The 12,778-nt window shown below is 43.7% G+C and overlaps 1 protein-coding gene across 2 annotated transcripts in view; it reads left to right on the forward strand.

The window, feature by feature from the left end:
* Positions 1-3,100: 3,100 nt before the first annotated feature.
* The window catches only part of LOC126174904 (bestrophin-2-like), a 481,716-nt gene continuing 472,038 nt past the window's right edge, over positions 3,101-12,778 (forward strand). For both annotated transcript variants that reach the window (XM_049921337.1, XM_049921335.1), the window contains exon 1: positions 3,101-3,572. Coding sequence is in view for 1 of the 2 variants with exons in the window: in XM_049921335.1 (XP_049777292.1) it covers positions 3,502-3,572 (71 nt within the window). In the remaining variant the exon portion in view is untranslated. The remainder of the gene's footprint in view (positions 3,573-12,778) is intronic.

Below are 12,778 nucleotides of genomic sequence, written 5' to 3' on the forward strand. Positions count from 1 at the left end.
TGAATGCACCCCACACTGGTCACGAGCACTTCCCTATGTACCACTAAAAAGCAATGTATACATAACATTACAGTGGGGATCCTGAGTCAAATGATTGCTAATCAAATAATCTTTTGGCCAAAAGGTCTTCTTCTAAAACAGACAAATACACACACAAAAGATACAGTCCTGGGCCGCAAAGGCATCAGGAGACAGTGGTCGCGCGCGCGCGCGCGCGCGTGCTTGCGTGCGCGTGTGTGTGTGTGTGGAGGGGGAGGGGGGGGGGGTCATTATTCCATCACGGATTTTCCATTGCATGCTATATAAATTATATTTATGTTCTTGTCTTTAAATAAAACCAAACATAGAATAAGCAATACCACAAATATGCTGTTGTGGATTAGTACTTTCTTTGGCTGACCCCTTCATTTATGTGATTACATGTTCTATCTACTTAGGTGCATCTATTCAATTTGTATGACTTCTAGGTGCATCTATTCAATTTGTATGACTTCCAAATAATAATCTGTTATGTGTACCACATCTGTAGGAGTACCTTTTGTTCTTCCCACTTACTGCTTCTACTATGTCTATAGTGGCTTAGTAGCTCCATCTTTTGGGAACATTTACCATAAAAAGGACAAATGACAACATTTGGAAACAGTGACTGGCCAGAAAATGCTCTGGTTACACAAATTAGCCATGCAAGCAACATTTTAGTGGAAACATTATGGTGTCGACCATGCCATGTATGGTGAGGTCAAGTGAGGGATGACATATCAATTACACTTGTGTCATGAACACAAGGCTTCATCCACAGTTTCTGCTACTGCTCAGAGAATTCCACCATTTTCACATTAGTGTGAGGAGCATTCTTAGTGGCTTGCTTTATCTAATGCTCAGTTGCATAGTTGACATTATGGTCAAAATGGTTACCATTCCCATAACAATCAGTACACAATCTTCTTTACCAAGATCTTTTTCCAGAGAACCTAAATTGCAGGTGACAACACCAACACCAACAATTAGCTTAAAAATAAGTTCACTAGACAAAATATTACTCATGTCCTTAAAACAGCATGGTTATCACTTTTGAGTGCTGTAGAATGTGTAGAACATGAATCAGTTGCTAATGAAATAATTCATCAATGACAAATGTCACGACAGTGATGTGGTGTTTATATACCAGTCAGTTCTAATAACCAAAAGTGACAGGAAATGAGCAGCATCACACCTTGTCAGTGACAAATAGTTTCATATCTAACAGGGATTGCTGCACTGTCACTGAATACACATCCAAATCAACAAGTTTCCAAGTGAACATTGTGAAGGGAGCTGCTTGTAATGGACATTTTGAGTCTGGTACCTAGAAAAACGCCGTAGCTCACAGTGCCACATAAAGTTGACCATCTTCAACAAGCCAAATAAAACAGTATCTGACTAGAGACATGTAGTGCAGTTCAACAAGTCGTAATTTTACCTCTATCCTACATGATTAATATACTTCGGATGTTCCCATCTCCCAAGCTGAAAACAAGTTCAATTCAGTCTCACGAGACTACATGAGCAAATCTTGATAAACAATACCATGTGGAGAAATTTAAATAGAAAATGTAATAGTGACATCAAATCCAAATACTTGCAACAGTCTGGAAGTAACACGAAATACTTGCAGTGTGAAATACTTACAGTACCAATCAAAAAGTGACATAGGCTTCACATAATTCTGAGGCACTTTCCTAGCACTGCACCTCTTTAATCACATAACTTGTGGTGTCACATCAATAAACAGAAAGGCAAAACGAACAATTATTGAACAGATATATTGTGGCTGCGTGTGATTTTCAGTGAGGGTGATACAGACACAACAATGTAAGCTGCCTCACAAAACAGAGTTTGTAGACATGATATAAATCAAATTGCTCCACATATTACAGTAACACTTTGGTATCAGGAAGGACAATGGGCCATAGCCACGACTCTCATTCTAAAGTTGCTACCGTCCTATAATAGAAGGCCATGACTGGAAGAAAGAGAAAATCATTACCCGTCAGCTGCCGGAAAGCGTACAATAATGAGCAAAATGTAGGAGAAAAAGGATAGTCATTGGTGAAAACACAAAGAATGTAATTCCTTTTCAATATATTAGTACAATAACGGCCGGCCGTGATGGGCGAGCGGTTCTAGGCGCTACAGTCTGGAACCGCACGACCGCTACGGTCGCAGGTTCGAATCCTGCCTCGGGCATGGGTGTGTGTGATGTCCTTAGGTTAGTTAGGTTTAAATAGTTCTAAGTTCTAGGGGACTGATGACCTCAGAAGTTAAGTCCCATAGTGCTCAGAGCCATTTGAACCATTTTTGAAGTACAATAATGAAGTGTTGCTAACAGTTTATTATTAGGGAAATGCCATTTATATCAAACTACTGAAGTTCCAAATACGCAGTTTTACGAAAAATTCGTGTCGTAATACATTTAATGTGCGGCCATCACAACTATACTCAAGATCGATGCTTTCAATTCCAACTACTCTCTACTGAATGCCACATTCAATTGTACTATGTGTCTAATAGAAATAGCGGATTCGGTTTGCAACATAGAATTATACATTCGCCACAGTTTTTAAAAGAAAAAAAATATTGAAACAGTTCATCTTGTGTTACACTGTAAGCTGGATACTTTGAGGTTGTGTCCTGTTCTCACAATTCTGTAGATAAATTACTTACGTGATATGCACATTCGTTCTACTTCGCAAAACACCCTGTTTCATAGAGACACATCTAAAATCGGCAAAACGAAAAAGAAAATAATCGTAGAATTTGCCTTTAACGAAAACCAAATAATTTGCACTATGAAATATTGTTCCACCAAGTTAATAAAAATTGCTGTGTTTCGCGTTTTATCGCCAACATTTAGCCGCTGATAAGACACAACAACAGTGACGAAATATTGACACGCGATTCACCGACGATAATTTCGTACGCTCATTCATAAAGATACATAATTCTTCCACCACGCGACAGATTGCGCCAGGCGCACCACGCTATGTTATCACTTCGGATTGAGCTCTTTGACCAAACTGTCCAGAGATGGTCGCTAGGTTAGTAAACCGGCAGACGCCGCCGGATGTGTTTCTGTTGTAACGTCGAAGTGTTTGACTAAGGACGCGTGGTGCGTGTTAATGAATAATGTTCGTGAAGGCGTCGTTGCACGTCCGCAGTCAGTGAAACAAATTCAAAAACTGTCAGTGAATATTTATTTCAATATATTAACATAAGATCGAAATCTTTGTTGGTACTGTTACTGTGCGCGTAAACAGGGAAGTGCGGCAGCATAGATTAATGTTACCTTAAAGCACTCTCCGTGTGACATTGTTGCTGTTAATGCCAATCACTGATTATTTTGCAGTAGCTACTTCTCTTATCGCAGTAGCAAGTGTTCGATGTACTAAAACTACCTTTTTACCACTGTGAGATAGTACAAAGCCGCTATAACAATACGAAGATACCAGCCCGACTGCTACAATGACAGTCACGTACACCGGAGAGGTAGCTACGTGTAGAGGTTTTGGCTGCTTTCTGAAGCTACTGTTACGGTAAGTAGATCGACATATAGTTCATCGTACTTTAATCACATGGTTTCCATTTTCGCATTGCGAAGTTCATCACTAGACTTTTGTCGGCGGATTCTGGAAAAAAGTTCATTACACCAGCCACACCATTGTCGTCAGCATAGACCTGACCGCAGCCTGTCGTTAGACGGTCCGGTTTTTACAACCGTTTTTCTCCTGGCGCTTAAAATGCATAAAGGATTCGAGATGCACTTCTACCTGATAAAACCACCAGAGGTCAATTAAAAAGTAATATCAAAGGCCCATTGCCTTCTTTAGAAGGAAAAATAATCTGACACTCGAGATTTTTAAGTGTAGCTTGAAAGCAGTATTGTATGTGGTCATAGTATGCATTGGATTTTATCATCATTTCCACGATTACCGGTATCTAATATATATGTATACCAGATGACTGCACATAGTCATCGGCGATGGTCGTCATAATTACTTTTGACAATGGCATTTAATTCAGATGTCTTGCCAGTGATATGAGTGTTACCGTGTTCCAAATCGTCAACAGGTTCCTTAGACCAAACCTCCCTCTCCTACGTTTTATTGGGAGCGTTGACAGTTAATGAATATTTATTCGGCTGGAGTTCGTGTGTGGGCACTCGTTTGTGTGATTTTGTTTATGTCTGATTAATCCCATTTTTGTGTGTAGAATTCGATTTAGAGTGAGAAGGTTAAATAATCACCCATGAAATTGGCAACACATGGCGAAGTATAGGGTGGTGACTTGGACGCACGTGTAGAAACCAAACCCTTTCATGTAACATGTGTGGCACTATAACTGTTGTATGTGGAAGATGTAATATAGCTTAATTTTTGTAGTGCTGTCACCTGTGGTAGACACCAGCCGATCAGTACATAAGCTTTGTGTACGGTATCCATATATTGTTTTGCAGTCATTAACTCTCGCGGGATCATTAAAGGAGAAGGGTTTGGTTCAAATGGCTCTGAGCACTATGGGACCAAACATCTGTTGTCATCAGTCCCCTAGAACGTAGAACTACTTAAACCTAACTAACCTAAGGACATCACACACATCCATGCCCGAGGCAGGATTCGAACCTATGACCGTAGCAGTCGCGCGAGAAGGGTTTGGTCAAAGTATTATTTGCCTCCACCATCGCATGGATGTGAGTAGTATGACTGTAGCTCGAGTCTCCATCAACCTTTATTAAAATATTTAATTCTGTACGAAAGTGATTAGTCGTTTTCTATGTCGTCGTCTGTAGTAAGAAGGGAGCTGTAATTTCTGTTAGCAAAACTTCTCTCTTCAAATCAAGTAACGTGATTATTGTATAGCGCTCTGTAGATATTACGGCAGCGTCAGTAATGAACTAAAACACTCTTTCGCACGTTGCACCATCTTCATCGTCAGGAGTAAAAGTGATTACTGTAAATAGCAGGCTTGCCGTCACTGAGTCATGTCGTCATGAAGAGAAGACTCTCTTGCGCCAAATTGCGATGTATAGTTGGAGAATCCACGCCCACCTCCTACCTGTGTTGAATCATTGGTGTTGCAGCAGATACCGCCGTCCGCGCTGCCATTTGCATTGAATACATGTTAAGACTTTGATGCTTACAACACCGTATACACAGCTCTGTTGAGCAGTTAGTCGTAGTCACCATTAAGATTGTTCCCATTTATGTGGATTTCGGCAACATATCATGAAACCCGAGTGGGTAGGCAGGCGCCTACGCAGAGATCTTCATAACTAAATACTGTTTTTGTATATTTACAGCCTCAGCTCACGCAATGGATATCAGAACTAACTTCGTTTTCATACAAATAAATCATCAGAAATAAAGGGGAGCAATAGTAAAATACTAAGACACTAAAACCAGCCTAACAGCCAGCACGCTGTTGAGTACGTTACATAGTAACGTTACTGTTTAGATGTACAGTATATTGACAACCTGCCAAATTATATGAATAGTAACACCGGTCGATGAAGTTATCTCTAATGAAACACTATGTGAACAAAGCGGCACAATTACTCACTGAGATCGTGACAAGATTTCAAAATGGCGCAAAGAATGATAACCTGCGTTAAATGTTTAGAAATGCCCTGGCCACACGGAGAAGAAGAGCTTCAGAACTTTCACGAACATCTCAACCAACAGCACAGCAAAATTCGCTTTACCATGGAGATAAAAAAAGAACGGGGTATTGCCTTTTCTCGACGTGGGACTTTACTGTAAGCCAGAGGGGAAGCTTGGACACAGAGTATATAGGAAGCCACCAACACGGACAGGTACCTGCATGCATCCTCCCACCACCATCCCACGCAAGAGAATTCGGCCCTGCAAACTTTAACTAAGAGAGCCTACATGACAGTGATGAACACAACCTGCAAGCTGAACTACAGAACCTCAGGTCCATTTTTGGAGCTAATGGCTACGACATGAGGATGATACACAAAACCATGGGCCGGCCTCTGGTGGCCGAGCGGTTCTAGACGCTTCAGTCTGGAACCGCGCGACCGTTACGGTCGCAGGTTCGAATCCTGCCTCGGGCATGGATGTGTGTGATGTCCTTAGGTTAGTTAGGTTTAAGTAGTTCTAAGTTGTAGGGGACTGATGACCTCAGATGTTAAGTCCCATAGTGCTCAGGGCCATTTGAACAAAACCATGGCGCCGAAGGAGGAGGGCAACAGGGAAATGCAGAACGAAGCACAGAACACCGTTGTGCTACCATGTATACAAGGGACTACTGAACGTCTGGGCAAAATTCTCCGTCGGACAGGCATTAAGCCGATTTTTCGTAGCAACAACAAAATAAAAGACATTCTGGGCTCGGCGAAGATACGATTGACAAGTTTCATGCCGCCGGAGTTTATGAAATCGGGTACGAATGTGGACTGGTGTATGTAGGTGAGACTGGGCGTCCAATAAGCACAAGGTGAACTGAACACGAGAGATATATCTGCCTCAAGCAATACAACAAATCAGCGGTGGCAAATCATCAGGAACAGTGCAGGAAGAAGGTCGAATTTCGAGAGGCCCGCGTACTGGCGAAACATAGTTTGAGAAGGAAGATTAGAGAGGCTATGGAAATAGCCAAGCGACCCGACAATATGAATAGAGAAGACGGGTACCGACTTCCATCCAGCGTCTTGGCTGCCAGCTGCGACAGCTTTGCGGAAGGACAGCTCTCGCAGAGCAACAGGCGCGCGGTAGGCCACAGCGGTGGAGGGTACACTGACGCGGCCTAGCCGATACTAGGCAGTTAGTAAACAATGCTACGCTGTAGTCGCCGCTCAGTCTCCTATTCGCCGATTGCCACCAGTGGCAAGCAGTAAATGAAACCCCAATGGAAAACGCCCATTTCCGCCAATGACAATACACAATGAAGACCAATAAATGAACCCCTAATACCCTTCCTCCCCACCCTCACATCCAATGACTGCACTCCTCCATAGTATATAAGTATCCAAACTAGTGCTCATTCAGCAGATAGCAATACACCGTGAGGAAGGCGTCTTGCAACAGCCGCCGAAACGTCGGAATTTTACAGATGACAATGAGGCCTCAAATCCAGAAGAATTTTATCGACTGTGACAGCGGCCGCGGAAGCCTACGTTTACATGTATCTCAAGGTAATTGGAGTCTCCCGTGCGTGCTTTCATTAGGCGTTTAGGTACCAAAATGTCCCTAGATTCCATCAAGAGCATTATGGCACTTTAAGCATTTGCCTTAGGCTATGATGCAGTCAGTTGCCTGCCCACTATCTACTATTGCTGTCCCTAGCCTTTCTTACAACATGAAAAATTGTGACGGTGGTAAACTAATAAAAATTTTGCCTTTCCGTCCTTCCATTCAAAAAAATCACACAATATCGCTTTTGACCTGTATAGGGGAAGTTCTGGGATTTGTAATCCTCCGGTTCCTTAACCAATTTAAGAACGTCACCGTAATAATTCCTGCAGTTAGACTTGCAGCCACATACAGCTCGTTTAATCATTATCTGACTGAATAAAAATTACAAAGGAGATAGATACAAAACTCGTTTTCCCCGAACAATCGAAAGTAGCCCATTAGTGAAATCGTTGATCTGAAATCTATCTGTATGTGAATTTTTTTACCAAGAGGCACATATTTACATTGTTATTCGATATTGAAAATGAGATAAACGCAAAAATTACTTCCCACGTCAGCAGCAAAGGAAAGTTCACGTTCTCCAAGTGGCGTATGATTGCACCTGGACCAGATGAGTATCATCAAATGGTTCAAATGGATCTGAGCACTATGGGACTTCTCAGGTCATCAGTCCCCTAGAACTGAGAACTACTTAAACCTAACTAATCTAAGGACATCACACACAACCATGCCCGAGGCAGGATTCGAACCTGCGACCGTAGCGCTCGCGCGGTTCCAGACTGTAGCGCCTAGAACCGCTCGGCCACCATGGCCGGCTGAGTATCATCATTTTCTTGCTAGATCTTGTGTATAGCGTGCATCGTAATGCCGTGAAAGGAGGTTTTGCGCAATGTCTCTGTAAATTTCAATACGTCGCAGTTCAAGAATCGTGGAAGAATTAACCAGACGTTGCAGCGTAGATGTAAAATCTACGTAAGAAATTATGACACACCAGTAATTTATAGCAGTTATTTATCCTGTTCCATAGATTCAAACAAGAAGGGGAACCTTCAAAGATTGGAACGAGTCTAGATATACATTCTCAAAACAAAGAGATGTTTCAGACGAGGCAACAAGGAAAACTGGGCATTATAAAAGCGACTTCATACGATGGCATTTATCACGCCATCTAAGTCTTCTAAAGGTGGAAGATAAGCCAACGTTCTGACAGCATCATATTACTGTAAGCAGAAATTACCATGCCGAAGTTACATAATCAGAATATGTATTACAGTAGCATGATTTACATAAATAATTTAGTTCACCGTTTGTAAATGTGGTCTGTAGTCTCCTCATAACAGATACCTTATTACATCATAGATTTTTGCGAGCGCAGGCTTCCGCGGCCGTTGTCATCTTCAATTAAACGTTTCTGGGCATGTTACCGCGTCGTCATGCTGTTGTATAGATCATGTCAGTACACAGTTCTTTCACAACAGAGGATCAGGACGTTAAAGAAACTACCGTTTATTAGGTTATTGTTTATATATGTGATACTGTATACTTTTATACTTAGTGTGTTTCATTAGGATTGTGAATACATCATGGACCTAGATAGTACTGCCCAAGTTCGTCATGACAAAATCGTCATGCGGATTTGCGAATGGAATTATGCGTGTGACTCTAGTATGTGATATTGCGTGTACGAGTAAACAATATGATGTTGTGTGTGTGTGTGTGTGTGTGTGTGTGTGTGTGTGTGTGTGTGTGTGTGTGTGTGAGTGAGTAAACAATACTCTTTGTCATGCATCGGTGCCCATTGCGAGGATTGTCCAGGTAGTAAGTTCCGATCTGCCGCGAAATGGAAACCACTGTGAAAATCAAAAAAGGTTTTCAGAATGAGATTTACACTCTGCAGCGGAGTGTGCGCTGATATGAAACTTCCTGGCGGATTAAAACTGTGTGCCCGACCGAGACTCGAACTCGGGACCTTTGCCTTTCGCGGGCAAGTGCTCTACCATCTGAGCTACCGAAGCACGACTCACGCCCGGTACTCACAGCTTTACTTCTGCCAGTATCTCGTCTCCTACCTTCCAAACTTTACAGAAGCTCTCCTGCGAACCTTGCAGAACTAGCACTCCTGAAAGAAAGGATATAGCGGAGACATGGCTTAGCCACAGCCTGGGGGATGTTTCCAGAATGAAATTTTCACTCTACAGCGGAGTGTGCGCTGATATGAAACTTCCTGGCAGATTAAAACTGTGTGCGGGACCGAAACTCGAACTCGGGACCTTTGCCTTTCGCGGGCAAGTGCTCTACCATCTGAGCTACCGAAGCACGACTCACGCCCGGTACTCACAGCTTTACTTCTGCCAGTATCTCGTCTCCTACCTTCCAAACTTTACAGAAGCTCTCCTGCGAACCTTGCAGAACTAGCACTCCTGAAAGAAAGGATATAGCGGAGACATGGCTTAGCCACAGCCTGGGGGATGTTTCCAGAATGAAATTTTCACTCTACAGCGGAGTGTGCGCTGATATGAAACTTCCTGGCAGATTAAAACTGTGTGCGGGACCGAAACTCGAACTCGGGACCTTTGCCTTTCGCGGGCAAGTGCTCTACCATCTGAGCTACCGAAGCACGACTCACGCCCGGTACTCACAGCTTTACTTCTGCCAGTATCTCGTCTCCTACCTTCCAAACTTTACAGAAACTCTCCTGCGAACCTTGCAGAACTAGCACTCCTGAAAGAAAGGATATAGCGGAGACATGGCTTAGCCACAGCCTGGGGGATGTTTCCAGAATGAAATTTTCACTCTACAGCGGAGTGTGCGCTGATATGAAACTTCCTGGCAGATTAAAACTGTGTGCGGGACCGAAACTCGAACTCGGGACCTTTGCCTTTCGCGGGCAAGTGCTCTACCATCTGAGCTACCGAAGCACGACTCACGCCCGGTACTCACAGCTTTACTTCTGCCAGTACCTCGTCTCCTACCTTCCAAACTTTACAGAAGCTCTCCTGCGAACCTTGCAGAACTAGCACTCCTGAAAGAAAGGATATAGCGGAGACATGGCTTAGCCACAGCCTGGGGGATGTTTCCAGAATGAAACATCCCCCAGGCTGTGGCTAAGCCATGTCTCCGCTATATCCTTTCTTTCAGGAGTGCCATGTCTCCGGTATATCCTTTCTTTCAGGACTGCTAGTTCTGCAAGGTTCGCAGGAGAGCTTCTGTAAAGTTTGGAAGGTAGGAGACGAGATACTGGCAGAAGTAAAGCTGTGAGTACCGGGCGTGAGTCGTGCTTCGGTAGCTCAGATGGTAGAGCACTTGCCCGCGAAAGGCAAAGGTCCCGGGTTCGAGTCTCGGTCGGGCACACAGTTTTAATCCGCCAGGAAGTTTCAAAAAAGGTTTTATTAGCAACAGTTCGTTACGCCTTCCGGCTACTTTACATAGTCGCTGCTCCGACTTTGACATTTGTTGTAGCAACAAATACCCTCATCGTAGAAGGCAGCCGCCTGTGCTTTCCGCCAACTGTCTACGCTGGTCTGCTGTTGGTTGCCTGTGCCAACATGCTGTCCTCATAGCTAGCGGTACGTGAGCCACCCCACTGAAAATGCTGCAGAAGCGTCTCCATTGCCCATACAGGATGCAGCCGAGAACACTGTCGTGAAGAAGAAAATACGTGACAGTTAACGTTACGTGCGATTGCATGAAACCTGATTAAATTTCTCGGCAGGCACATACCTGGCGGGAGACCCTGTTTTCTAGGCTTCTTTACGTATTGACTGTGCGCTAAGACCACGACGTGCAACGTGACGCATTCGACGGGCATACTTGAGACACTGCCCAACGTCTTTGCGAAGTACAATTTTCATTGCGATAGGGTCCGCAGCTGCGATGCATTTTTTGAATGATTTCTTGAAGCCTTCAGCTGCCATTCTCTTTATTCCCTGTACGACTGTACAATTTCGGCCTTAGGCCATTTTCAAGTTCAAAAATGGTTCAAATGGCTCTGAGCACTATGGGACTTAACATCTGTGGTCATCAGTCCCCTAGAACTTAGAACTACTTAAACCTAACTAACCTAAGGACACCACACACATCCATGCCCGAGGCAGGATTCGAACCTGCGACCGTAGCAGTCGCGCGGATCCGGACCGAGCGCCCAGAACCGCTGGACCACCGCGGCCGGCGCCATTTTCAAGTATTTTATGGGTGATTTTTTAGTAGCAGATTATGTCGTATACGTCGTTTACAGGAGCACGTTACTTTCGAGCAGTTGTTGCAAAGCAGCATCTGCTCGAAAGTAACATGCTCCTAAAACAGCGTGAACACTTCGAATTATTTTATGAGCATAACATGATGTCATAGGAGCAACTGCTACTTTAAAAAAAAAAAAAAAAAATCCATGTACAATCGTACAGGAAATAAAGAGAATGGCAGCTGAAGGCTTTAAGAGATCAATCAAAAAAAAAAAAAAAAAAAATCAAAGCTTCAACAAATTTTCACTGTGGTTTCCACTACGCGACCGATTGAGGCTTCCTTTTTGTATACCCCTCGTACGATTACAGCGTAATGAATGATCGCGACTTCTGCTTGGATATACAAATTTGGGTTCGAGTAACTCAATTTACATTCTACGTAGAAATAAAGAGTGAGTACCCAGCGAGTTTCTCATTAAAAAATAGCATTTGAATGTTAACTGAAACTTCCTGGCTGATTAAAACCATGTGCCGGATTGGGACTCGAACGTGAGACCTTTGCCCTATGCTGGCAAATTCTGTACCGAACTGAGCTATCGAATCACGACCCGACCTCATTGCTTTACTTCCGCCAACACCTCATTTCCTACCTTCCAAACTTACTTTCCTCTAGAAGTGCTAGTCCGGCGAGGTATGTGAATAAACTTCTGTGAAATTTGGAAGATAGGAATGTGCTGTTTTCGGAAGTGAAGCTGTAGGGGAAGATCGTGAGTCGTGTTGGGACAGTTGAAGCGGTAGAGCACTTGCCTGTGAAAGGCAGGTTCGAGTCTCGGTCCGACACAAAGTTTTAATCTGCCAGGAAGTTTCAAATCAGCGTGCTCTCCGCTGAAGAGTGAGATCATTCTGAGTGTTAATTATTGCCGAAAATATAGTGTTATATCCCATGTAAGAAGGAGAAACATCTACTGGCATTTACAGCAATTCGGCAATGGCAGGATTGCGGTCTAGTAATATAGCGGTTGTTGATTGCGTTGGTCAGAATCCCGCGACTGTCAAGGGAATACGTTATCGGTGGTTTCGGTCAGGCTACACTCAACGCCATTCAACATCTCAATGGCCGCACGCGACTAGCGCTCGAGTGTACAGATACATCGTTGGCGCGGTCATGTCACATCGAATTCCTTGCGTCAGCGAATGGGCTTTTTGCAGCAAGACATGTATCCATACGGCCAGTGCAACGACTTCCACAGCATCACAGACTGTCAGAATGGAGATCATGTTGCAGATTTCCTTGACAGGGCAGCAGAAGGAGGCGATCGGACAGTGGTACACCCAACAACACTGGACACAGGAATGGCACCCATCGTCTTTTCAGACAAGCCTCTGTCTTGTTTACAGCATCACAAT

The sequence above is a fragment of the Schistocerca cancellata genome, chromosome 3, assembly GCF_023864275.1.
Source record: "Schistocerca cancellata isolate TAMUIC-IGC-003103 chromosome 3, iqSchCanc2.1, whole genome shotgun sequence".
Lineage (NCBI taxonomy): Eukaryota > Metazoa > Arthropoda > Insecta > Orthoptera > Acrididae > Schistocerca > Schistocerca cancellata.